The sequence below is a fragment of the Fundulus heteroclitus genome, chromosome 19 (assembly GCF_011125445.2).
Source record: "Fundulus heteroclitus isolate FHET01 chromosome 19, MU-UCD_Fhet_4.1, whole genome shotgun sequence".
Classification (NCBI taxonomy): Eukaryota; Metazoa; Chordata; class Actinopteri; order Cyprinodontiformes; family Fundulidae; genus Fundulus; species Fundulus heteroclitus.
In genome coordinates this window covers 4,701,858-4,724,944 of record NC_046379.1, presented here as the reverse complement: position 1 = coordinate 4,724,944, position 23,087 = coordinate 4,701,858, and the positions used below count along the sequence as shown (strand labels likewise).

General features: G+C 39.8%; 2 protein-coding genes across 4 annotated transcripts in view; one reads left to right on the top strand and one right to left on the bottom strand.

Annotated features, from left to right (window-relative positions):
* Window positions 1–4,110: 4,110 nt before the first annotated feature.
* wars1 (tryptophanyl-tRNA synthetase 1) lies at window positions 4,111–13,381 on the bottom strand. Of its 3 annotated transcripts, none has more exons than XM_021310270.2 (11): window positions 13,186–13,381; window positions 12,685–12,813; window positions 9,611–9,821; window positions 9,405–9,513; window positions 8,557–8,676; window positions 8,263–8,445; window positions 8,059–8,159; window positions 6,487–6,599; window positions 5,462–5,635; window positions 5,229–5,369; window positions 4,111–5,110 (listed from the first exon to the last, which is right to left on the bottom strand). In XM_021310270.2, exons 2-11 carry the CDS (start codon window positions 12,796–12,798, stop codon window positions 4,952–4,954), a joined length of 1,425 nt encoding a protein of 474 aa, XP_021165945.2. In that variant the 5' UTR covers window positions 12,799–12,813; window positions 13,186–13,381; the 3' UTR covers window positions 4,111–4,951. The 3 variants fall into 3 exon arrangements, with proteins under 3 accessions (XP_021165945.2, XP_012707404.2, XP_036006583.1); XM_012851950.3 differs by having other exon boundaries at window positions 13,136–13,380; XM_036150690.1 differs by lacking the exon at window positions 13,186–13,381 and adding an exon at window positions 12,932–13,058.
* An 8-nt stretch (window positions 13,382–13,389) lies between these two features.
* The window catches only part of wdr25 (WD repeat domain 25), a 37,658-nt gene continuing 27,960 nt past the window's right edge, over window positions 13,390–23,087 (top strand). The window contains exons 1-2 of the mRNA XM_012851949.3: window positions 13,390–13,589; window positions 15,334–15,993. Of these exons, the coding sequence (XP_012707403.2) occupies window positions 15,340–15,993 (654 nt within the window). The 5' untranslated portion in view covers window positions 13,390–13,589; window positions 15,334–15,339. The remainder of the gene's footprint in view (window positions 13,590–15,333; window positions 15,994–23,087) is intronic.

Here is a 23,087-nt window from a genome sequence, read left to right as displayed (position 1 = left end):
GAAGTGATCACTCAGTTTGATGGTTTTCACAAAATTTTCCACCAAACACCCTGAAAGATTGTCGCTCAGCTTCAGCTCATCATCTTCTGTTTACCAAGGTTTTAGCTAATTAGCTTTAATCAGTCTTAATTTTACATTTGCATTTCCATTTAGAGACAAAAGTAATTGATGCAACACCTGAACAACATTTAAGCACCTATAAGTAATTTAGCTTAGCAGTACGAAACTGCACTAACAGCAATAATTTAAAAAATAAAAAATATGCAAACAACAATAATAAATACAAGCTAAAACACACACACAATAAAGCTTGACGTGGATTCTATCATCGTGCAGGAGTCGGAGAGCTAGAAAATAATGACAATGATAAAAAGGAAATGCAATGTGTTTTAGTTTTAAATATACACACACTTAAATTATAGAAAGAAAAGAAAGTATTTATAGAGATGCATGTTTACAAAACTTTTTAACTCGTACCATTGAGAGAATGCAATGTTTTATATACAGGATTAAGTAAAGCCCAGATGAACCCAGAACCCGCTGCACCACCAAAGAAAGATTCTAACAATGGGTCAAAGGAGTTCATTCTGATACCTTTAATATAGAAATATTTATTTAAATTAAAATTCTTTTGGGGATTTGAGTCACTGTCAGCTTCCACGACAGGAATATCACCCGATACCTGTAAGAAAAGGAAAACTCCAAATTAAAAGGGCAGATAGGAGGGGCAGGAAAATGCAACGAGAGTAAAAGAGAAGATGGAAGGTGAAAGGAGACAGAGCTGCAACAATGATGCCTTTAAACAAATATTAATTAATCTTCTGATAGTTCCAGAATGGCATAAGTGAAAGTCCATCTGAGTTAACTTGTCCCTGGCCAGGCAAGACTGGCAGCTCTCCTGGTGATGGGAGCATAATCATTATTTATTATTTTATTATTATTATTGTGTCAACACCACAACCAAGTATGGACACCCATGTGCAGCGGCCAAGAGGACCTTCTGGTGTAAACTGTCCTTCTTCCACCTCAGGTCTTCCACCTCAGTTTGAGCCTTTTCCTAAGCAATCTCCTGCTTGGACATTGCTTTAGTTCAACACTGAGTTTGTTCCAGACCTTCACATCACGTATTGAAATTCACATTCTCTTCATGTTCGTTAATATTTATTATTCAGGTTCTCCCTGTAACAATACCCTCCCTCTCTCTCAAGAAAAAGTTGCTGTATGCTGTCTGGTAGCTGTTTTGTTCTGGCTTTATACATTAACTGTAAGAAAGTGGACAAGATCTGAGCATTTTAACCAACAAGAATGAATAATGGATCAGTGTGGCGGTGACAGCCAGCGTTATGAACTATCCTAATGATGATTCCAGTTTGAATGACGTCCTGTAGGTGTGACCCCAGACTCCTAGGAGCTCAGGTCAGGGAAAACCAATAGAGAATGTGTAATACTTAATAATTTAGAAAGTGCTTTACTAACAATTGCAACGCTTCTAGATAGTTTAGTCTGAACACATTTAATGTGAGGTTTTCAGCAGATTTTTGGTCAATAATAACAACCAAGAATGTAATTTAATTTACTCTTTCCACCACATCTAATGTGACTTTAACATTTATATTTCTTTTATAATTATCCAATAATGAACTTAGTTTTCTTCAAATTTAAGAACAATTTGTTTTTGCCAAATATTTTTTTTTAGTCTATTAATCCAAAAGCTGCTGCAAGCATTCCCCTGTACAGAATATGTTTGAATCATCCGTAAACAAAGACTGTAGTGCTTTGGAAAGCTTTTATTATGTCCTTTATGTAGTGAATTCGTTTTGGTCCCAATACTGACCCCTGGGGGACACCACAAGCAATGTCCAAGCATGACGACTGATAATCACGTATTTTCACAAATTGTTGCCTGCTACTTGAATAAATCTTCAGCCACTTCAGAACCACCCCCGTCCATCATAATGCTCTGATTTCCCGATAAATATATTGTGAACAATTGATCAATCATCCAGGGATGACAGATCATCCGTTATTACCATCTAACATAGAAAGTACTCCTGGGTCAATGTGAGCTTCTGTGCTTTCTGTGTCTCTGCTCTGTCTTCTCTAAGCCCCAGTGGGTGGAGGCAGATGAGCGTTCACACTGAGCCTGGTTCTGGTTCTGCTGGAGGTTCTCCTCCCTGTTAAAGGGGAGTTTTTCTCTCCACTGTCGCTTCATGCATGCTCAGTATGAGGGATTGCTGCAAAGCCATCAACAATGCAGACGACTGTCCACTGTGGCTCTACGCTCTTTCAGGAGGAGTGAATGCTGCTTGGAGAGACTTGATGCAACCTGCTGGGTTTCCTTAGAGAGGAAACTTTCTGACCAATGTGTAGGATTTGATGGAATCTGACTTTGGAAAGAAGCTTGAGATGACGTGTTTCATGAATTGGCGCTATATAAATACAATTGAATTAGTTCAATTGAGTCAAATGCTTTTTTTTAGATCAACAAACAGACCCATTGCAAACTTGTTTTTATCTATGGAGCCGGTGATTTCCTCTATTAATCCCAGGACTGTCGATGCTGTGTATGTCTTAGATCTAAATGCTACTTTCAGAATGAAGTTTGCTTTCATCCGTGAAGTTTTCCAGTCTGTTAATAAAGAGTTTTTCTAAAATCTTGTAAAATTGTGAAAGGTGAAAAAGGCCTGTGTAAAATTGGCGTCAATCTACAGTTTTACATAATGGTGATTTTTGCCGTTTTCCTTTGGCTTGGAAATATTTTAGATAATTTCTTTGGGTTCTTTTCTGATAACATTATTTCGTATATTCCGCATGCTTTTAATATGTATTTTATTATATATATATATAGATATATATATATATATATATAGTAATATATATATATATAAATAAAATAAATATATATATAAATAAATATAAATATATATATATAAATAAATATAAATATATATATATATATATAAATAAATATATATATATAAATAAATATATATATATATATATAAATAAAATATTATAGATAAATAACTGTAAATCTCTCAATACTAATATACTAATATACTCACTCCCTCTCCTTCTCTACATACCTACTACTCTACATATCTATCCATATATATAATCTATATATATACCTAAAACAAACCAAAAAAGCTACTTTTTTGCGTTTTAATTAATTGATGTTCGACCCAATGAACTTTCTGACTTGCTGGTTTGCATAAATCCATAGAAAACCTTTGACCACCGCTATTTTCATTCATGCCATTTGTGGCCAGTTTAAAATGCTCTTCCAAAAGTTATAATGATGGAACACCAACAAACTTCAGACTGTCAGATGTCTGCTTTGCAAAGACCCGCCCTACTTCCAATTTGATTGGCTAATGTCTCGGCTCTGCCAGTTTCATTGGTTGCAAACAGCTTCAGTTTAAAATCTTCAAGTCTTGAAGTCTAAACGGAACCAAGTGGATCTATTTTATGTTCTCATTTTCTAATTGATGAAAATCCGTCGCAGCGACAGAGAACTCTAACCCATGGCTTAATCCGACAACATTTTCCTGAATTACTGGGACCGATACCCGTATGTCAGTGCTGTTATATGGTGAATCCATAGATATCGGTCAGTATGTTTAGGAATAACCCAGAAAACAGCACAGCAGTCAGTAATAAATGGAGCTCACACACAGTGAAGCTGGTTTACCTACCTGTGGACTTAGAGGGTGCTAATCAAGAAACAAGTGTCTGCTAAAAACTGACACCTTAAAGCCCAACTAAAATCTTCTGCTGGCATGTCCAACTTGGAGAAATGTCTTCTGGCGCGAAGGTTTCTGTTCCCATGAGACAGAGAGTAACCCCTTGGACCACAATGGCAGCAGGTTTGTTTGGAGGAGTCAACAGTCAGGCATGGTGGTGGCAGCACCATGCTGAGGGTCTGCTTGGCTGCTAGCATTACTGGACTAGCTTACCTCTGGTGCAGTGGTCCTGGAGAGTGGGGGGAATAGCAAAGGAGGAAGACTTGAAATGAATAAAAGAGGCAAACAATAAACTTTTAGAAAGTCCCAAACCTTAATCCACTGGAATTTCTGTGGAATAAATTTAAATGAATGAGACCATTTCTTCCAAGGATGCCAGCTTGTGTGTTTAATATTGACCGTGTGTGAATGTGAGAAAATGTGTGCACCCAATTCTGTTTTTTGTTTTAAATATTCATTACAGCTTTGTGCAGTATAATCATAACCATCTAAAAAGAAACCCTTGAAGGCGTGATTAAAATCTCAAAACGTGAACACTAGATATTGTTTTAGGAATAAGGTCATAAATAGCAATGTTGCTGCCACTGCAATAAGGGAACTAAAAGTCTAATTTTCTTGTAATGAGTGTATTTGTCTTTAATATGAGCCGGTAAATAAGATGCTCTCACGTAGGAATTAATATTTTGACCCCTAAAACAAGATAATTAATATACTGCACTAGAAATAAGATGATGTGTTGTTACTATTTTAGGTGCAAAAATCTGCAATTCATTTAAACTTGCCAGCTCAAATAAAGGACGAATACTCATTATAAAGCAAGTTTTACTTACTTTTAGTTCCCTTTTTGATGTAGACACACTGTTTGAGGCTCATGTCGTTACGATATTAGCGTGATAACACACAGAGCTGCAATCAATCATTGATTTTCCACAGACGACCTCCAAAAGCAGAGGAGTTTTGTATTTTCTGTTGTCTTTAAGCAGGTTTTATACAACACGCCTCTCACTTTCACTCCAAGGAGAGCTGCTGCTGAGCGATACATTATGAACACAGAAGTGTGCATTTGATGCAACACGAGCGGCGCCATGCTTATTTAGCCATGGAGAACAACAACATCCTTTTAACGTTTCCTCCCTTTACAGATTACTTTAAATGGGGAAAAAAGGCTGAGGACAACAAACATGGATTTGTGGTGCCTGAGTGAGCTACAGGTTAAAATTTAAAGGCCTGGGTGTCATGAATTGCTTCACAATGTCTTCTGTGACTCCTTTGCGTCTCTCTTGATGCTGGGCAATCATCGGCTGCAGAGTCTCAATCAATATCTTCTTCAGTTCCCCTGTGAGGAGAGCTCCACTCGTGTAGTCCTGTGGGGGGGAGAGACGATATTAAATGGTGGATTAGATGGAGGGGGGCACCAGAAGAGACGGATAAAAGGATAAACAAGGGATCAGATCTGGTTTGCAGGCCAATTTCTTCCCTCACCTGTCTGATTTTCTCCAGCTGCTCGTCATCCTCGAGGAAGAAAGTCAGATACATGAATGAGACGTCCACATCTGGGTTCCCACCGTACTTCCTGTGTTCTTCCACGGTGTCCTTCCCCCCCGAAAACGCGTGTTTGTTAATCTGTCGGGAATGATCAGAGGTGAGGGAGGCGTGCCAAGGAGGCAACACAAAGATGTTAAGTTTCCAGGAGGAGACGGATGTGACTCCGGCACCTTGTTCTTGATCTGCTTCGGCGTGTCTGTGAGGAATATGGAGGAGTTGGCGTCGCTGGCGCTCATCTTCGTCTGCGCCCCCTGCAGGGCGGGGAAGAAGGTGGAGTGCAGCAGCGCTGGTTTCGGATAGCCGATCCTCGGCGCAACATCGCGGGTCATCCTGAAGTAGGGGTCCTGCGTGAGAGGCAGAAAAAAAAAGCCGACTAGACATTTTGTACAGTGAAATACGGCAAGCCGATTAGGCCAATTATCGTCCGTACGTTTGGTGGCGTTTTTTGCATATTATATTATCAGGAGGTTGTCTTTTATGTGCTCAGCCACTAGATTTAAAGGTGTTTTACCCAATAAGAACACTGCAGCACCAGACAAAACCAGGAGGTCCCTGATCGTTGGGGAAATGCAGAAAGAAGATGCACCTTCCTTTCTGATCCTGTCTAAATCCTGCTTAGTTCAATAACAAAGTCTGATATTACACAAAACTCACTCTGCTTGTTCTCGCTACTTATGCCCTTGGTGCAGAAGATAAATGAAATCTTTAACAGAAATGTTATTATTAATTCTGAAAATATTATCATGTGAATATAAATACAAAGCATACAGAAAATGCAGCTTTATTAAGTGACCTGGTTTATTTTATGTAGCTTTTAATTTCTTTTCAAAATTTAGTTCTACTACTTGGCTTGTGCTTTGGTAGTTTCGTGTTTAAAATGACAAAAGAAATATGGTGCTGCAGTGTTCTTATTGGGTAAAACACCTTTAAATGTAGTGGCTGAGCACATAAAAGACAACCTCCTGATAATATAATATGCAAAAAACGCCACCAAACGTTATTAACGCCACCACACGTATTTTACGCGAGCGCGTGTTTTTTGCGTGTTCTGGCTGGAAACGCGCGGTGACGTAAAAAACGCGCTCGGGTAAAATACGGGTTGGAACTGCGCGTTATTGTACAGACGATAATTGGCCTAATCGGCTTGCCATAGTGAAAGGCTTTTTGCATGGCTTGAACGTCCGCTGGTCCTGACCTGATCAATGGCACAAGGAATGAGACACTGTATGTCGCTTCTGCTTCCGAAGATCTGAGGGAAGGAGTTACTGAAGGACGGCGCCGCCTGGATGGCTGGGAAACTGATCTTTCCTGGGTGGGAGAATAAAACAGAACAATTGGGGATGCCGTTCAAAAGTTTAACTTGGAAGGAAAATGACTAAAAATCTGAACTTTGTGGTGTGCGTTTTCATTCTGCGCTGCATGGAGACTCTCAAGAGCTTTGCAACGTCTAGAGACTGAAACGTATGCCTGCTCTTTGCAGAATGGGTGGAGCTCACTTGGGCTGGAACAAGAGCGTCTGTAAAACCACATTTTCAAGTGTTGCTAAGGATTATCAGTCCATTTTATGTCTGGACTTTGACTAGGCCCTTTTAACGCATGAATATGCTTTGATCCACTGTGGCTCCAGCTGGATGTTTTCTTGTCTAAAGGTAAACCTCTTTCCCAGTTCACCATCCATCTTCCCATGACGTCTGATCAGCTTCCCTGTCCCTGCTGAAGAAAAGCGTCCCCACAGCACGATGCTTCCTCCACCATGTGTCAGCATGGGGTCTGTGTGTTCGGGTTAATGTGCATGTCGGAATAGATGTTGAATTTTGGTCTCATCTGACTAGAGCTACCTTCTTCCACATGCTTGCTTTCTTCTACATGACTTCAGGCAACCTGCAATCAGAACTTTCTTCCTTCTGCTCTTCCATTAAGTTGGAATTTGGAGTTGGCCTTAGGGCTGAACGATTTTGGAAAATAATTGCGATTTTTTTTCTTAATATTGCGATTTAATGCGATTTTTTTCCCCCAGTTTAATTTATCATGTCTTTTTAAACATATACAAACAACAAATCATTTTGTTTCCTCGCTGTGCAGATTAGTTGCTAAAAGACCCACAGCATCTAAACTCAGAGCAGAAATGATTGCGTTCTGCCTGCAATATATTTCAACCAAAATTGCAATTTTGACTTTTCTCTGCGTTAACCACAAGCAACAAAAATGGCCTCTAAATAAAAACGTTTGTAAACAAGGACTATTTAAAACAAGAACTTTTAATGTTTCTATTAATCAGAATATTGTTCAAGAGAACAGCTTTTAGTTGATTTGGACATCAATCCTTGTTGAACATAAAGTCCAACCAACAAACAAGTCTATGTATTAAACTGATTGACCTGTACTTAATGCTATGTATGATTATATAAACTCCAAAACAAGTAATAAAATTAGATTATCTCACTGCTGCAACTGTCTTTCCTTTCATGTGGAGGCAAACCCACTTTAAACATTTTACCGACACCTAAAGGACGTTTCTAATTCCCTGATTGTTACATAGCCAAAAATTGCAGACTCTGCGATTTGGAAATAGTTTTTTTTTTAAATTGCAATTATATTGAAAATGTGATTAATTGTTCAGCCCTAGTTGGTCTTACCGATCCCCCCCCCCCCCAGAGCTCCTCGGATTAATGCTTTTACAGCCCAGCCTCGGTTTAGGTATGTTTGTAAAGGCGAAGAAGGCGGAACACAAATGGATGCAACAGTTTTGGCGTTTGCGGTCCCTTACCGATGCAATCGCTGTCCGTAAAACCAAAGATGCCTTTAACCTGGTTAAACGTCACATGCTTCTGGATCTTCACCACATTTCGGTAGAACTCAGGGGACGCGCTGTGAAGCGTACATCAAAAGAGAAAACACTGAAAAAACAGACCATCCCGACAACAGCGCTCGTCCTGCGGCGTGCGGCCCCCCCGGGGGGTTCGTGTTTTACCCCATGTAGTCGAGGTCAGAGAAGATGAAGGTCTTGTTGAGGTCGAAGCCACAGGCGATTATGTCTTTGGCATTTTCAATGGCAAAGCGGTGGCATTCTTCCACAGTCAGATCCTTCCACAGGTACTTCTCGTCGTCAGTCAGCTGGATGACCAGAGGGATGTCGAACACGTCCTGAAGCCACCTGGAGCGAGCAGAAAACACGCGGCTCTAAGTGACAGATTTTGGTCAGACATCTAAATGAAATCGATTGTTTAACGGGGACGAATGTAAGCATATTACAGGGAAAACTCACTTAGTGAAGATAAAAGGGATGAGGTGACCGACGTGCATGGCCTCTGAGGACGGACCTCTGCCGGTGTACAGGTAGAAGGACTTGTGCTTCTCATACGCATCAAGTACCTGATGCATGTCTCTGCAGAGTCAAGGGAGAGAAAAAGTGTTTATTCCTTCATAAACACTTTTTAAAAAATTTTCTCCACATTAGGGCTGGGCGATATGGATCAAAAATAATATCCTGAATTCTGATATACAATATTTATCTGCATATGTTTTCCCTTTTCCTAAAGTAATTATATATAAAGCATCTCTGAATCAAAGCTTTTTCCCAAATGTTTATCCCACACTTTTAAACATACAGCTGCAGATAAATATGAGAAACAGCTGAAAAATAACATACTGGATCACCCTAAACATATAGCCAGAGCTACAGTTGAATCAATGCAGATTCCTGTGCTAGAGTGGCCTAGTCAAAGTCCAGACCCAAGTAAAATTGAGAATCTGTAGCAAGACTAGAAATTTGATGTTCACAGATGTTTTCCATTCAATCTGGCTGAGCTATTTTGCAAAAAAAGAAACACACCATAAAACACTTGCATCCTTAAAAGCCGTGAAATGTAGTTCAACAAAGTATTTACACATAAGGATTCAATACAAACACACTTCAAACCTTTCAGATTTTTATTTGCAAAACCCTGTATTGACTTCCTTCCACTTGACAACTGTGCCCTACTTCATGCTGGTCTGTCACATTAAATCCTAGCAAAATATAACCCACTGAAGTCTGTGGAAAAAAATGCTGTACTGATATGACTGATCAGAAACATATTTATTGGAGGAGAATAAATAAGGAAGAACACAAACCTGTGTGAGAAGAAAACTCCTCTTCGCAGAAAGCGGTGGGGTTTCTGTCCACATACCTTCTCTATTCTATCCACCAGCTCCTTGTCGATCTTACTGCTCCCAAACTTCACTAAAAACATAAAACACAGTGGACATAAGGTTTATAACATCGCCCCATCATGGCGAATTACCCCACCGATCAGACTCAAAGCTCCCTGGACTCTCACCTATTAATTTCTCATAGTCCACTCCCTTGGCATTGGTGGTTGAAACGTTCCAGGGGTCCACGGTGTCCTCGTCCCCCTCGGCTGCCGGCCCGTTGTCCGGCGCAGCCGCCTCCTCCGATGGCGGGCAGCCCGCCTTGTAATCCTGACCCGTCATCTGTTTGTAGTCGATCTTCAGCTTTAGGAGCAGCTGGACAGCAGCATCAACTTCAGCCTGAAGAACCAAGACTGATGTTAAAATGACACACTGGGGGAAAAAGAAGTTGTTGAAGCTCATCGCTCATAAGCATGGATAAAACACTTATTTTTCTCTCTTACATTTTTACTCCACCTCCACAAAACAGAGATTAGTAACGTGTAAACAGTGTTGGGGAGTAACGGATTACATGTAACGACGTTACGTAATTTAATTACAAAAAAAGAGTAACTGTAATTCGTTACAGTTACAATGAGAAATTATGTAATTCAGTTACAGTTACTTCCGAAAATATTAAGAATTACAAATTTAGTTACATTTTTTTTTAAATATAAAGAAAAACCTTTGCGAAATATGTAATGATATTTTTATTGCTTCGCGCCCTGTATCGGCGTTTCCCGCTACGGCTCCTTGTCTCTATCACTCTGATGATCCATCCTGTGCTGGTGGAGCCTTCTGAAAGAACAGCAAGCGAGCGGACGTTTCCAAAGTTTGGCTTCATTTTAAGAAAGAGAAAGATGCAACAAGGCGCTTTGCAATCATGCAGTCTCTTGTTATTCACACACAACAATAAACCGTGAGAGCCGGCGTGTGTTGTGAAACTGCAAAACTTTGTCTTAGGCGGAGAATCAAACGCGTGTCTACACAGCTCAGCGTTCACAGTGTTGCGTTCGTGAGCGTCGCAAAGCAATGGTGCATTCAGGAGCATGGGACATTTCAGTTTTACAACGAAAAAGGCAGAAAACAGAACAGAACTTAACTCATACAATAATGTATTTATCCAGAAACAGTGTGGGCTTTCTTACAATACTGAATGCTCTATAATTGTATTTCTGTTATTTTTGATTATGCTAGCATCTGCTAGCTTTTTATTAAAAAAAAACTATAATATTACAGCAGCAAATTATCAAAGCTTTTCAAAGCCTGTTTAAAAGCTCCAAATGGGGCTTCAGATCATACAGCAAGAATTGTGCTGTCATTGTTTTACAGGGCAGAATTTGCATTTGCTGACTCTTGTCCTTTAACTACTGATGGATATACAGGAATAGTCATACAAGTGTCAATTCCCAATTCCGCTTTTTTAAGGTTCACATTCAGTTCTCAAAAATTAAATGTTGAACATGGGTCAATACTCATTAAAACCTTAAAGTAATCAAAAAGTAATCAAAAGTAATTAGTTACATTACTTTTTAAAAGTAATTGAAAAAGTTACACTACAATTACATTTTAAACAAAGTAACTTGTAACTGTAACGGATTACATTTTTAAAGTAACTTACCCATAACTGCGTGTAAAAAATAATATAGTGAGAAAAAATTATCTTTTATATTACAATGGAGGGACAGAATTTACTCATGAATGACGGGTGAGATGAAAATACATAAAAATCCATTTTTTTTGCCAAGACTCTCAAACAGACTACATTTAAAACCTTTATTACTGAACAACAAAATCCAAGGTTCCTGCAAGTTGGACACTTTTCCAGAGTTACATTCCTGAAGGTCTCAGTCCACTTAAGCTCCTTTTTGAAGTATAAATACAAAAGTTCATTATGGATTTATGGTAGATAAGTTATTAAAGGGCAGCATGCACAGTGAAATAATAACACAACAAATCCATACTTATTATTCCTCTATTGCAGTTTTTTCAAATTTTTTGTAGTCTGTTGGTGTTTTTGTTTACATCATACATGCACCAAGCCATTTTTAATAACTGTGCAGCATTTGTTCTTCTCTTGTGGACTTTTTCCCTTACCTGCTGCTGATACAGGTGAATTTCGCCTCTGCGAGACATTTTACGGTTATCCTTCTCTATACTTATCCAGAAATTGAATTTTTTCCGCCATTCTATACTTTTCTAAACTTTACCAGATGTTATAAACCATAAAATCTAATTATACATCCATTTTCACCCAGAATTCCCATTTCTTTCATCCCTGTCAACAACATAGTCCAGGGCTATGTGCTGACGTTATGATCCAAAAAAAGTGTTTTTGGATTACCTGAAGACAGGTAGAATTTTTTTTCATCCATCTTTATAGTCCTTTAACACTTTAAATTATGGATTATACCTAAAAATAACTTTATTTTATACACAAGCGCATACTTAATCAGCACCTTTAAATGTCTCGATTCCATAAAAAAACTGGAAAACATTTCTTAAATGCAGGATGCATAAAGTTTCACTTATGGTTTCAAGACAGAACACCATCTAAGTTTTAAAGCTAAGAAATATAATCTACATAACGTTGTGGCCAAATAAAAGGACTATTACAAGTGAACTTTATTCTAACCACTAAGATTTTTTTTAAAAAGAAAAAAGAAAAAAAAAAGTCAAGTTTGAGTCACAACTTTTCCCAGGTTTGAACATTTTATGTCCATATTTATCCCACAAATTCAGTTTTTATAGTGTTTAGTATAACTATTATTGCCCATGTAGGAACATTTTTCCTTTCATTCTGGTGAAGAACATAAAAAAGAGCAACTGTTGCAAGATTACAAAATAAAACTCAGAGGAAAAAGGATACGAAGCAATGAAAAACAAACAGAACCAAAAATAACATCCACATTTTAAATTGACCTGAATAGAACCTGAATTATAAGACTTTCTGTTGGTCCTTGTTTTAGGCGCCTTCCGGATGTCAGGTGCTGAACTTCAACATGCCTTTTGAGTGACTCATAAAAAAATATGTTTTGCTAGATCAGGTGAAAAAAAGGGCAAGTACAAATTTAGCAACAGGTGTGGCTCTTTAATTGTTTTTTACCATCATGCATGACATTGGCATCCGCTGAAAGTCAGTTTTATGCTCTTTTGTTTTGATATGCAACACTTTTGGGAAACAATGGAGGAGATGTCTAATCTGAGCTGTGAAGCGACTTACCTTCTCAGCTTTGGCTGACTTCAGGGACCTCACTTTATCCCCCTGTGCGCCCAGTCTCTCATAAAGCTCCATGGGAGTGCTGGCTCCTTCCCCGTCTCCTTGGCAGTCTGTCATCTCCTTCACCCTGACCTGATTTGATGATGATGATGATGAAGATGATGATAAGGAAATAGATGGAGCAGTCACATCAAAGGCAGCTCTGTGTTCTGTCTTTAAATGACAAAGCAACCAGATTAAAAGCGCTAACATGTCTAAACCTCCTCCTGCAGCAGCACAGAAGCCTCCCATATGTGAGCTACTGCTTGGTCAACCTGGCTAATCATCGCTAATATTCTCCGTTAAATGAAAATATATATATATATATATATAAAAAACACGATTACTGAGCTAAAACCGGGAAGCAGCTACAGAAACGTCGGGTTATTTTTCGCTTTGTGTTTTCTTAACATACCGTCGAGCTGACAGCTCCCTCATTCAACTTGCATCAGCCTGTAAATCTACGCGGTGTCCGGGTCTAATTCTTCCCCAGCCAAACACGCGCGGCGTCCAAACGTTCCGAAGGTCACGAGACCCGGAAAAAGGCCGAGAAACTCCGCTTAACGGTCGTAACCGTTTTCACGAGAATACAACCGATTCACGGAAACGGGACTTCGTGACAAAGAATAGTGAGAACCTTTAACAGGTTAAGACGCAGATAAACAGGAGGTGTCGTTTATTTTTTTTAGTTCCGCATCTCTGGTTTCAAAATAAAAGCTTTTGAGCGTAGAAAAGAAAACGTGCCTCAACCGGATATTCCGATTCGGTGCTTTTATTGTGAAAGTTTTTCACCGGATGTTAAACAAAAATCAACCAACCACGTTAATGCTGGGGGAGTTAAAAACACGACGGACTTCTCTGAAGAGCAGGTACGAGAATTAAGCGCCGGCTTATTATTGATATGCTTTAATTTTTTTATTATTATTATTAGCACCTAAACTGAAAGGAAAACTGTAATTGTTAGCTGGATCTGCTGCTCTATGGACGTGAAACTGCGGTTATAATCCACTGTGGTAGTGCTTTGCAAGACAGTGAACAAATATAGTTGTACTCAGCAAACTGCAACTATGTGACGTCCTACACGCAGTTCCTTGCAAAAGTGTTTATAATAGAGATAGATTTTTAGTGGAAAAGAACAGACATAATTCATTTTTGGGAGCATTTGCGACCAGTGGTTTGCAACTTTTAGGATCCAAAGAGACACTTTGAACCCTCAGTCCAGCTAAATAAAACTCGTTTACAGACGCAAATGTTACATGACTTTCTAATTAAGATTCCTTCAATTGATCCTATGGTTTATTATATCAAATTTGATTAATCGATTTCTTTGCCCATCATTTTCGTTCCTCAAAAATAAATATAAGAAATTATTTGGGGAAAATTTGATTTTATTTCAAGCATTTCGTCTGAGAGTTGACCTGAATTCAAAGTGCAACTAAACGCAAGCTGTGAAACATGACTACAAAACAAGATGGCGGCCCTGCCACTGTAAACAACGAGAATAGAACAAAATGTTTGCTGCTAGTTTCACACAATGAGCTGAGAACAGGCTGCACTTCACTTGTATAACTTCAAACTAACTTTTAAAAAAGTAAGTAAATGAATAAACTGAAGTGCTTCTATTTATGGTAAAAAAAAACTGAAGGAGAGACAGGAGGCAGAGCTGGGGGCAGCAGAGATGAAGCTGTTGAGGATGGAGAAGATCAGGAATGAGTTCATCAGAGGGACAGCTCATGGTAGAAGTTGTGGAGATAAAGCCAGACTGAGACGGTTCGGACATTTACAGAAGAGGCATGGTGAGTACATTGGTAGAAGGATGCTGAGGCTGGATCTGCCACGCAGGAGGCCTACAGGAAGACCGAGGAGGAGATTTATGGATGGCGTTAAGGAGGACATGAAGGTAGTTGGTGTGAAAGAACATAGCACTGAGACAGAGGACTCGCTGTGGCGACTCCTGACATAGAAAAGCCAAAAGTAGAGGAGTAAGGGAGGGAAAATACACACACATTTAACTATTTGTATCTTTATTTATTTAATTTATCATTCATTATACTTAAACTCACTGGGTTGTGTTGTTGTAATGTCATAACAAAATAAAATAAAGTTTGGAAATAGGAAGGCATGCATTACTGATAAAAGGTTTTTACAATCTCTATCCACTGTAGGAAAAATAGGCATGAATAAAAGAAATCTTTTGGCTCCATAGATTTCTGTAGGGATTGTTAGGAGCAACAGGGATTTTTAGTAAGCTGGTTATTTCTTAACAAAAATCCCCCGTACACCTGCTGATTAAAAAAATTACAAGAATATAATTTTGATTTTAGTGTGAGATTATGCAGCTGCAAAAAATACATTTTTACACAACTTTATCAGGGGCAACACATTTGTCCACGTCAGTGTTGCAGTAAAAAACAACTCAAATGCAGACAACAACACCAACACCCTTCTTTTTATGTCTTTTTAATGAAAAAATTGCATCCTTGTTTCTTTCTCTGATTTTAGCTTTGCTCGGAAAAAAAAAGCTTGTAACTGTAGGTATTCCGTTGTCCACTAGATGTCGCCATTGGGCCACTGATGAGTTAATAATACTTGGAGATGTTCTCTTATTTTCAGCTTTAGATGAAGATGTCTTCATTGGTGGCCTACGACGATTCAGAGTCAGAGGACGAGTCCTGCGCTCAGAAGGAGGAAGGAGCTCCAGCGCCGTCCCAAACAGACCCTGCTGGATGCAGTAACTCTGATTTAAGGCCCAGGCCTGCAGACCCAGTTAGTGATCAAAGTGTCACAGAACAAAGTGGCTCTACGTTGCATTTTTACCCTGAGCTGCAACACTGGGACGGTGGGTATTGTAGTGGGCGAAAAGACAAACATTTTAAAGACAATTCTGCTAAACCCAGGACAGCCGGACCTCTCCAGGCCCCTCTGTGTGTGCCTGATGCTTCAAATCCAGCTAAAAGAGTATCGGCGTCCGCGTCTGGTGTCAGACCGTATGTCCCTAAGAGACAGAGACACGCGCGGTCAGAGGAGACGGAGGACCATGCAAACCCGCCAGAGCAGGTCCTGGATGATCTGACCAGGAAGAGTTCAGTTCTCTCAGACGGGTCGCTGAGAGTGAAGGCTTGTCTCGGGGAAAAACCCAAAGCGGCGGGGATACCCAGGAAGCTGCTAATGAGCCTGGAAGGCCACCAGGGGCCAGTCAATACTGTGCAGTGGTGTCCTGTGCCTCATGTTAGCCACCTGCTGGTGTCTGCCTCCATGGACAAGACCTTTAAGGTAACCGCCCCCCCCCCCCCCCCCACACACACACACACACACACATACACACACTTGTTGAATTCATGACATTAAGCCTGGAAGGCAGCGGAACGCAGAACATTTTGGTGGAATCTGATTGTCCTCTTTTCATTTAAACAGATTTATAAACTGAACCCTTTTTATTGTAATTTCAATTATGCGTCACTTTGTTGGCCCAGTTTAACAGATCCATATAAAGCCTGGTCCAGAATCAGGCTTTTTTTCAGAGGAAAAGAGGATCTCAGTAAAATTAAACATCATTGAGGTTTATTGAACACAGGATGATTAATTAATGATTAAGTGTTTATGTTAATTTTGGGAGTGATGGCTTGAAGCTAAAGAAACCCAAAACTTTTGCAAGTTTTGCAAAAGGTTATAATTTTACATCACAGCTATAAAACAGGACTGTTACTATAACAAAATGTGGTCCTGCTGAACCGTATACTGTAAAGGATCAGCACTCAGCACTTTGTCTGGACTCCTTTTTGCATGAATTGTTGCATGAGTGCAGCGTGGCGCAGAGGTGGTCAGCTACTGTATTCTTGGTTCTGGTGTCTCTCATATTTTTCAAGAGAACACGCCATCGATTATCTGTTGGGTTCAGGTCAGACCGGGCAGCACCAAAGCCTACAGAGATATTATTTGAGCAGGACCAGAGCAGAAGGAACCATGAAGTGATCTAACGCAGATGGCTGCCCAGACGTTGGACTTGATAATGATGGCTTGGCTTAAGTCAAGTCAAGTTTATTTGTGGCACATCTCAGCAGCAAGGCGGTCCAAAGTGCTTTACATCATGAAAACATAAAAACATCATAAACACATTGAAACGGTCACTGGTTGTGAGACCAGTAACTAACATTAAATTGTATCAGTTGAAAACATCAATAAACATCAAATATGTTGGTCAGTGTTCCTGTTATTATGGCTGAAAGCAGCTCTAAACAGGTTTTCAGTCTGGATTTAAAGGAACTCTGAGTTTCTGCTGATTTACTGTTTTCTGGAAGTTTGTTCCAGATCAGTGGAGCATAGGAACTAAATGCTGCTTCTCCATGTTTGGTTCTGGTTCTGGTTCTGCAGAGAAGACCAGGACCAGAAGATCTGAGTGGTCTGCAAGGTTGATGCAGCAACAACAGGTCTTTAATGTATTTAGGTGCTAAGCCGTTCAGTGATTTTATAAACTAACAGAAGTATTTCAAAGTCTATGCTCTGAGCTACAGGGAGTCAGTGGAAGGACTTCAGAACGGGTCCATGTTCTCCATCTTCCTGGTTTTTTGTGAGAACACGAGCAGCTGCAGTTGTCTGATTAATTTTTTTTGGGTGGAACTGTGAAAACACCATAGCGGTAATCAATGCGACTAAAGATAAACGCATTAATGAGTTTCTCTAGATCTGGTTGGGACATCAGTCCTTTAATCCTGGAAATGTTCTTCAGGTGGCAGAATGCTGACTTTGTGACGGTCCAGTGTTGTAGTACTCGAGTCCGAGACTCGAAGTCGAGTCATTAGCTAAATTTAGAGAATCGTGACTTGACTTGGACTTGAACACTAATGACTCGAACTTGGACTCGGACTCCTACATTCAGATCATTCTGACTCGGAAATTAAGAAAAAGACTCAACTTTTTTTTATATATCATTAGGCTATAATTTTAATATGTCATTAGAATATTATTTGGTGTATGATTTTAATATCTAAATTATTAGTGCAATGTGATGGAGTGTGGATTTTTTTTTTAGTTTAAAAACATGTAGGCTATGCTTACTTTAGTGCGGAACTTGGACTCGACTTGATCAATAGTGACTCGACTTGGACTTGACTCGGATTTTTTTTTAATGACTTGGACTTGACTCGGACTTGAACACTGGAGACTCGAACCTGGACTCGGACTCAAGGCATAGTGACTTGACTACAACACTGTGACGGTCTTTATGTGTTTTTGAAGGTTCAGATCTGAAGCTATGGTTCGTTCCTCTTTAAGTCCAAAGATAATAACTTTAGTTTCTGTTTACCAAATCATCTCTGACTGAAAACCTCACACTGGACTTCTAACAATGGGGATCCTGTGCCTCTCCACTCTTCCTCAAGGCTGTAGTTATCCGTCTTTGTTCTGCACTTTTTCCTTCCACCGAACTTTCCATTAATATGGTTGGATGCAGTTCCCTCTGAACAACCAGCCATGGCTTTTTGTGGCTTACGCTCCTTGTGATTGTGTTGGCCGTAGTCATGCTATTAAACTCTTAAAAATCCCTTTTTTTTATGTGGTCTTAGCTTAGGTAATTTTTTTTTTACCGCTAAATTTAGTTTTGCTTAATTTCATTGGTTTGGAATTGAATTACTGAAATAAATCACATTAGGGTAGTATTATGTTTCACTTAGGGCCATATGCAAAGTGTGGCTCTGATCATTGCTTTATTTCGTGTCAGAATAATGTGTGACGGTGATAAAAGGGGCCACTTACCTCCCATTCAGAGCACGAGGCAGAGCCTGCAAGCTCTGCTGCATCGACTCAAACGTTCACCACAAACCACTGTCTGCAGATTCATGTCCGTCACCGTCAGCCGAATGTGTGTCAGGACCCTCGGGACCCTCCTGTCTCTCCCTCCCTCTCTTCTTTGTTTTTCCGTCTCCCTGTGTCTCGTCCCCCCCCCTCCCCTCCCCGTTTAATTATTTCACACCTGGAAAACAATCCCTCATCGTAGAATCGTAAAGGTCAGGCGACGCAGCCATCCGCCTGCCAGCGCCCGAGCGTTTCCCTGCCAGCGTCTGTGAAATCATGTGCCGCGCTAGCGTCCTTTGAGAACTCTGACTAATTAATAATTTAAATATGAACGGATTCATTTGCATAATCATACAAGTGGAAGCGATATGGCAGCGCCGAGTCTGGCACCTGGAGAGGGCTGCTCGCTGCAGATGGTGGAGGGGGAGATCGTTTCTGTGCAAGAATTAGCCGCTCTTCTCTATTTCGGAACGGGTTTGCTGAAGCACACTGATTTTTTTTTGCAAAAAAAGATAAAATAAAAAATCTCCTTATTTACTACGGAGAGAAATACTGTGGATGTTTCTCACACCGAGGTCACAGACGATCCTTTTCGACTCTTCAGTCATTTCTTATTTCCTTTAACACTGCTCTGCAAACTTCAGTAGATTTTTATTAAGATCTACTAAGTTTATGCTTTCTATTACTTTAATTTTCTACATGTGTTAAACATTAACTCAGAGAGACTAACCCATCCACGAAGGAGTGGAGATATTAGTTATGGTTGCACCTTTCTTTGAGTAGCAATAAAACTGGCAACAATTTTGCCTTTTTTGTTTTAGATAGATTTTAATTAATTACACTGCAAAAAGGGAACTCAAATTTTCTTGAAATGTTTGTATTTTTCCTTGATTTGAGCAGGTAAATAAGACTATTTGCCAATGGAATAACATTGTTGCACTTAAAGTAGGAACAATTCATCTTCATCATCTTATTTCAAGTGCAGAACAGCTAATAATCTTATTCTAGGGGTAAAAATACTCATCCCATTGGCAAATAGTCTTATTTAGCTGTTCAAATCAAGGAAAAATACACTAACTTCAAGAAAAGTTGTACTTACTGTTAGTTCCCTTTTTGCAGTGTAGGCATCATTATGTGAATCCTAATTTCTTTTCCCATGATAAGATGGAAAAATAACATGAGAGAAGCTTCAAACTGTAGAAACTATCAGATATTACATTAAAGTTTGAAGAAACGCCAAGGATTAAGCGAAGCTAGCTCCTGTTTACACTTTTTAACGAGGACATGATCTGACTGAATCAAAACAGTTTCCGTATTCATTTCATTAGCAAGGGCTTTGCCTTTTAAGTGTTCTTTCAGATCTGACAGATTTGGCTCATTTGAATTACCTTTTTTTAAAAGACTAATCCAGCCCTTGGTGCTGGAAGGTGTGTTCAGGGGCATCTGCACCAGAAGCCTCTCCAGGGCTGGAGATGGCAGGTTTAACCGCGATAGATTCAAGCTTCTTTTATCTAGGAGTGTCTTATTCTCCTGATATGTGCCAGTTTGTCACTCATCATTGTTCCCCCATCGACACCCACCGCCCGCTCTTTCTGTTCTGGCCTTCGCCGCTTTGACTCCCGCCTTTGTTTTCTGTTCTTCGTGAGCTGAATGGAGCGCTGGGATGTAATCAAGGCGGTCTTCGCTCTCCTCGCCGCGCTGCCCGTCTCTCCGCTGACATCCTCCATGCTTTCCTCCATCCCTCTGTCAGACTTTCTTATTATGCCAGCCTGTTTCTCCGTCTGTAGTCGCCATGGCTACCGCAGGTGTGAAGCAGCGTTTTTCAGGCCGATAACCTCGCCGCCAGTTTAGTTCTAGTTACCCGGAGTCATTAAGGAAAGCAGATTTAACCAGTCAGTCATGTCTGCTGGTGTGCTAAGTGGCCGCTGAAATTAAACAAGATGATTACCAAACACTGCTTTTTTTTAAAAATATATTTTTTTACAATGATATATATGGATTGTTATGTATTTAAGTGGTGCCAATATGTGCATTGAGAACTTTTTTGAGTAATTTAAGGAAGAGTCTGTGTATGCGCTTCCTTTGAAGAAATGCCTGCTATCTTTTAGGTGCTTTTTTTTTTTTTTTTTTTTTGCCCAGATTCTCGTGTTGCCTTCAGATGGCAGTGTTTCTCTAAGTCAAAGATCACACCGAGCGCCGTGACACCCCGCTGCGCAGCGAACAGAAGCTTCCCTAATAGATGGATCGCGCCCAGATTTAACACGTTGCAATTAAAAGTGTGCCTCTCTTCCCATCTCTGTTACTTTCTTCCACCCCGGGAGCCATCTCCGCGATTCTGCTTGTTTAACTCCTGCCAGCTGGATTAATATGTCACTCTTCCCTTATCCGTCTGTCTTCGCTGTCCTCCTGTGGGAGCAGCGGTACAGCTCTTCTCGGTGCGTTTCATACGCTGTTAAATAATGAAGCACGGAGCGAGGCAGAGAGGGGATCGGCCACGCTTGGGCAGATCTTCAAAGTTCCTCTGAGGTGCCTGGTAATGCTGGGGAAGGAAAAATATTCCCGTCATTAACGCAGAACCTCACCTGAGCGGGCTGCGGACCAGAGACCGCCCGTTCTGGGAGACGCCTCTGAGCCCCGGCGAGTTTGATGATTAAAAACACGACACAACAACACGGATGAACCTGTTCGCCAAGCGATTCTTTTGAAACAAACGTTCAGAAAGTGAGGATAAATACAAAACGAGCAACAGACTGGCTAATTAATAGCTCCTTCACTGCAAAAAGGGAACTAAAAATAAGTGAAATTTTCTTGAAATTAGAGTATTTTCCATTGATTTGAGTAGCTAAATAAGACTATTTGCCAATGGAATAAGATTTTTGCACTTAAAATAATAACAATTCATCTCCACCACCTTATTTCAAGCGCAGAATAGCTAATAACCTTATTTTAGAGGTACGAATACTCATTTCATTGGCAAATATTCTTATTTAGCTGCTCAAATCAAGGAAGAATACACTGATTTCAAGATAATTTTACTTACTTTTAGTTCCCTTTTTGCAGTGTTTATTTATGCCTGTAATTTTTACAGTAATGTCAATGTTCAAAAGCAACAAGGCTTTAGGTTTTGCTGTCATGGCTGTCACAACAAACAGAAGGCGGCTGCGTGCTTTTCTCCGCTCCTCAGTCTGTCATTGGGAGAAACCTTTCACAACGGGAATCCATTACAGCCACCACGCCTGATTTAAAACCGCACTCAAAAGAATTTAACTCCATTAATTAGACAAGTAATTAGGAAATATACATATTTTTTTTAAACCAAAAAAAAGAAACCTCATGTAAAAGGATTATGGCACCTTGTGTCTGCTACAATGAATTGGGTTTGATCATTAGCAGAACGACGTGTAAGTAGCTTAGATCAGATTTCTGGAAGATTTGAGAAAATTAAAAAAATAAACTCGCCAGAATTTCACTTTAGCGTTTTATTTATGGAGAGCTCGTCTGGATTCAGGTTTTCTTGCATATCTTAATAAATTGGAATATCACTGGAAGTTTAATTTCCTTGGGCAAGTCAGTTGAAAAATAGTAATAAGATATAGCTTCATCACACACAGAGGGATACATTTCACATGATTAATTCTGTTAATTATGACAATCAGAACAGAATAGATTAGAAATATCCATGTGTAACCGCAGCAAAGTGAAAGGAATTTGGATCATGCAGAGACACACTAAAGGTAAAACATATAAAAACAGAAAACAAGAATATGAGGCTGTACAGTTGGGGCAAATTTACAGGATAAGTAATACTGTTCATTCATAGAAACTAGCATATAGTTAGATAAAAGAAATGTGCAACTATGCAGGGTGACATAAAATCTTTATATGGGTACATATTTCTGCATAAAAAAAACAATTGATTATTAACAACAAATGAAAAAAGGAGGACATATTCTCCAACAGTGATGTTATTTCTAGTCCTTCTGTTTCCCACCTCTTGAAACCACCTAATGCAAACATAAAAGTAAGTTTATCAGAAAATGTCAATATATCATATCAATTCAGATCAATAAAAAATAACTTTTAAGAAAGAAATGTGGGTAGGTCCATGTACTGTACAGTATAGACTCTCAATACTGGGGTTCCTTTTGCACAAGTACTCCTTCATCACAGCTTGTCCGCAGAAAGAAGCATGAAGTGCTCTCAAATATCCTGTTAGATGGCTGCTCTGATGTTAGACTTAGACCCCCCCCCCCCTCACATTGGATCAACACTAGCAGATGACATAGCTCCAAAAATCCTCATTGACTCTTGAAACTTCATGCTGGACCTCACGCAGTCTGGATTCTTTGCCTCTCCGCTCTTCCTCCAATATCTGGGGGGCTTTGGTTTTAAAATGGAAATCTAATAATACCTTTTAATCTAAAAAAGAGAGATTCGGACCACTGACTGACAGTACAGCCCAGTTCTCTTTAGCCAAGGTCGGATGATTCTTAGGTTGTCTGTAGTTCAGCAGGAATGCCTGCTTTCCTGAATACGGCGTTTGAAGCACCGGCTCCAGCGTAGGTCTATTCTTTGCA

Coding starts and splice junctions, on each gene's coding strand:
- wars1 (XM_021310270.2), bottom strand. CDS start 12,798: ATGACAGACTGCCAAGGAGACGGGGAAGGAGCCAGCACTCCCATGGAG. Junction 9,822..12,684: donor AGTCAGCCAAAGCTGAGAAG/GTAAGTCGCTTC, acceptor TTGGTTCTTCAG/GCTGAAGTTGATGCTGCTGT. Junction 5,370..5,461: donor CGAAGCAGATCAAGAACAAG/GTGCCGGAGTCA, acceptor CATTCCCGACAG/ATTAACAAACACGCGTTTTC.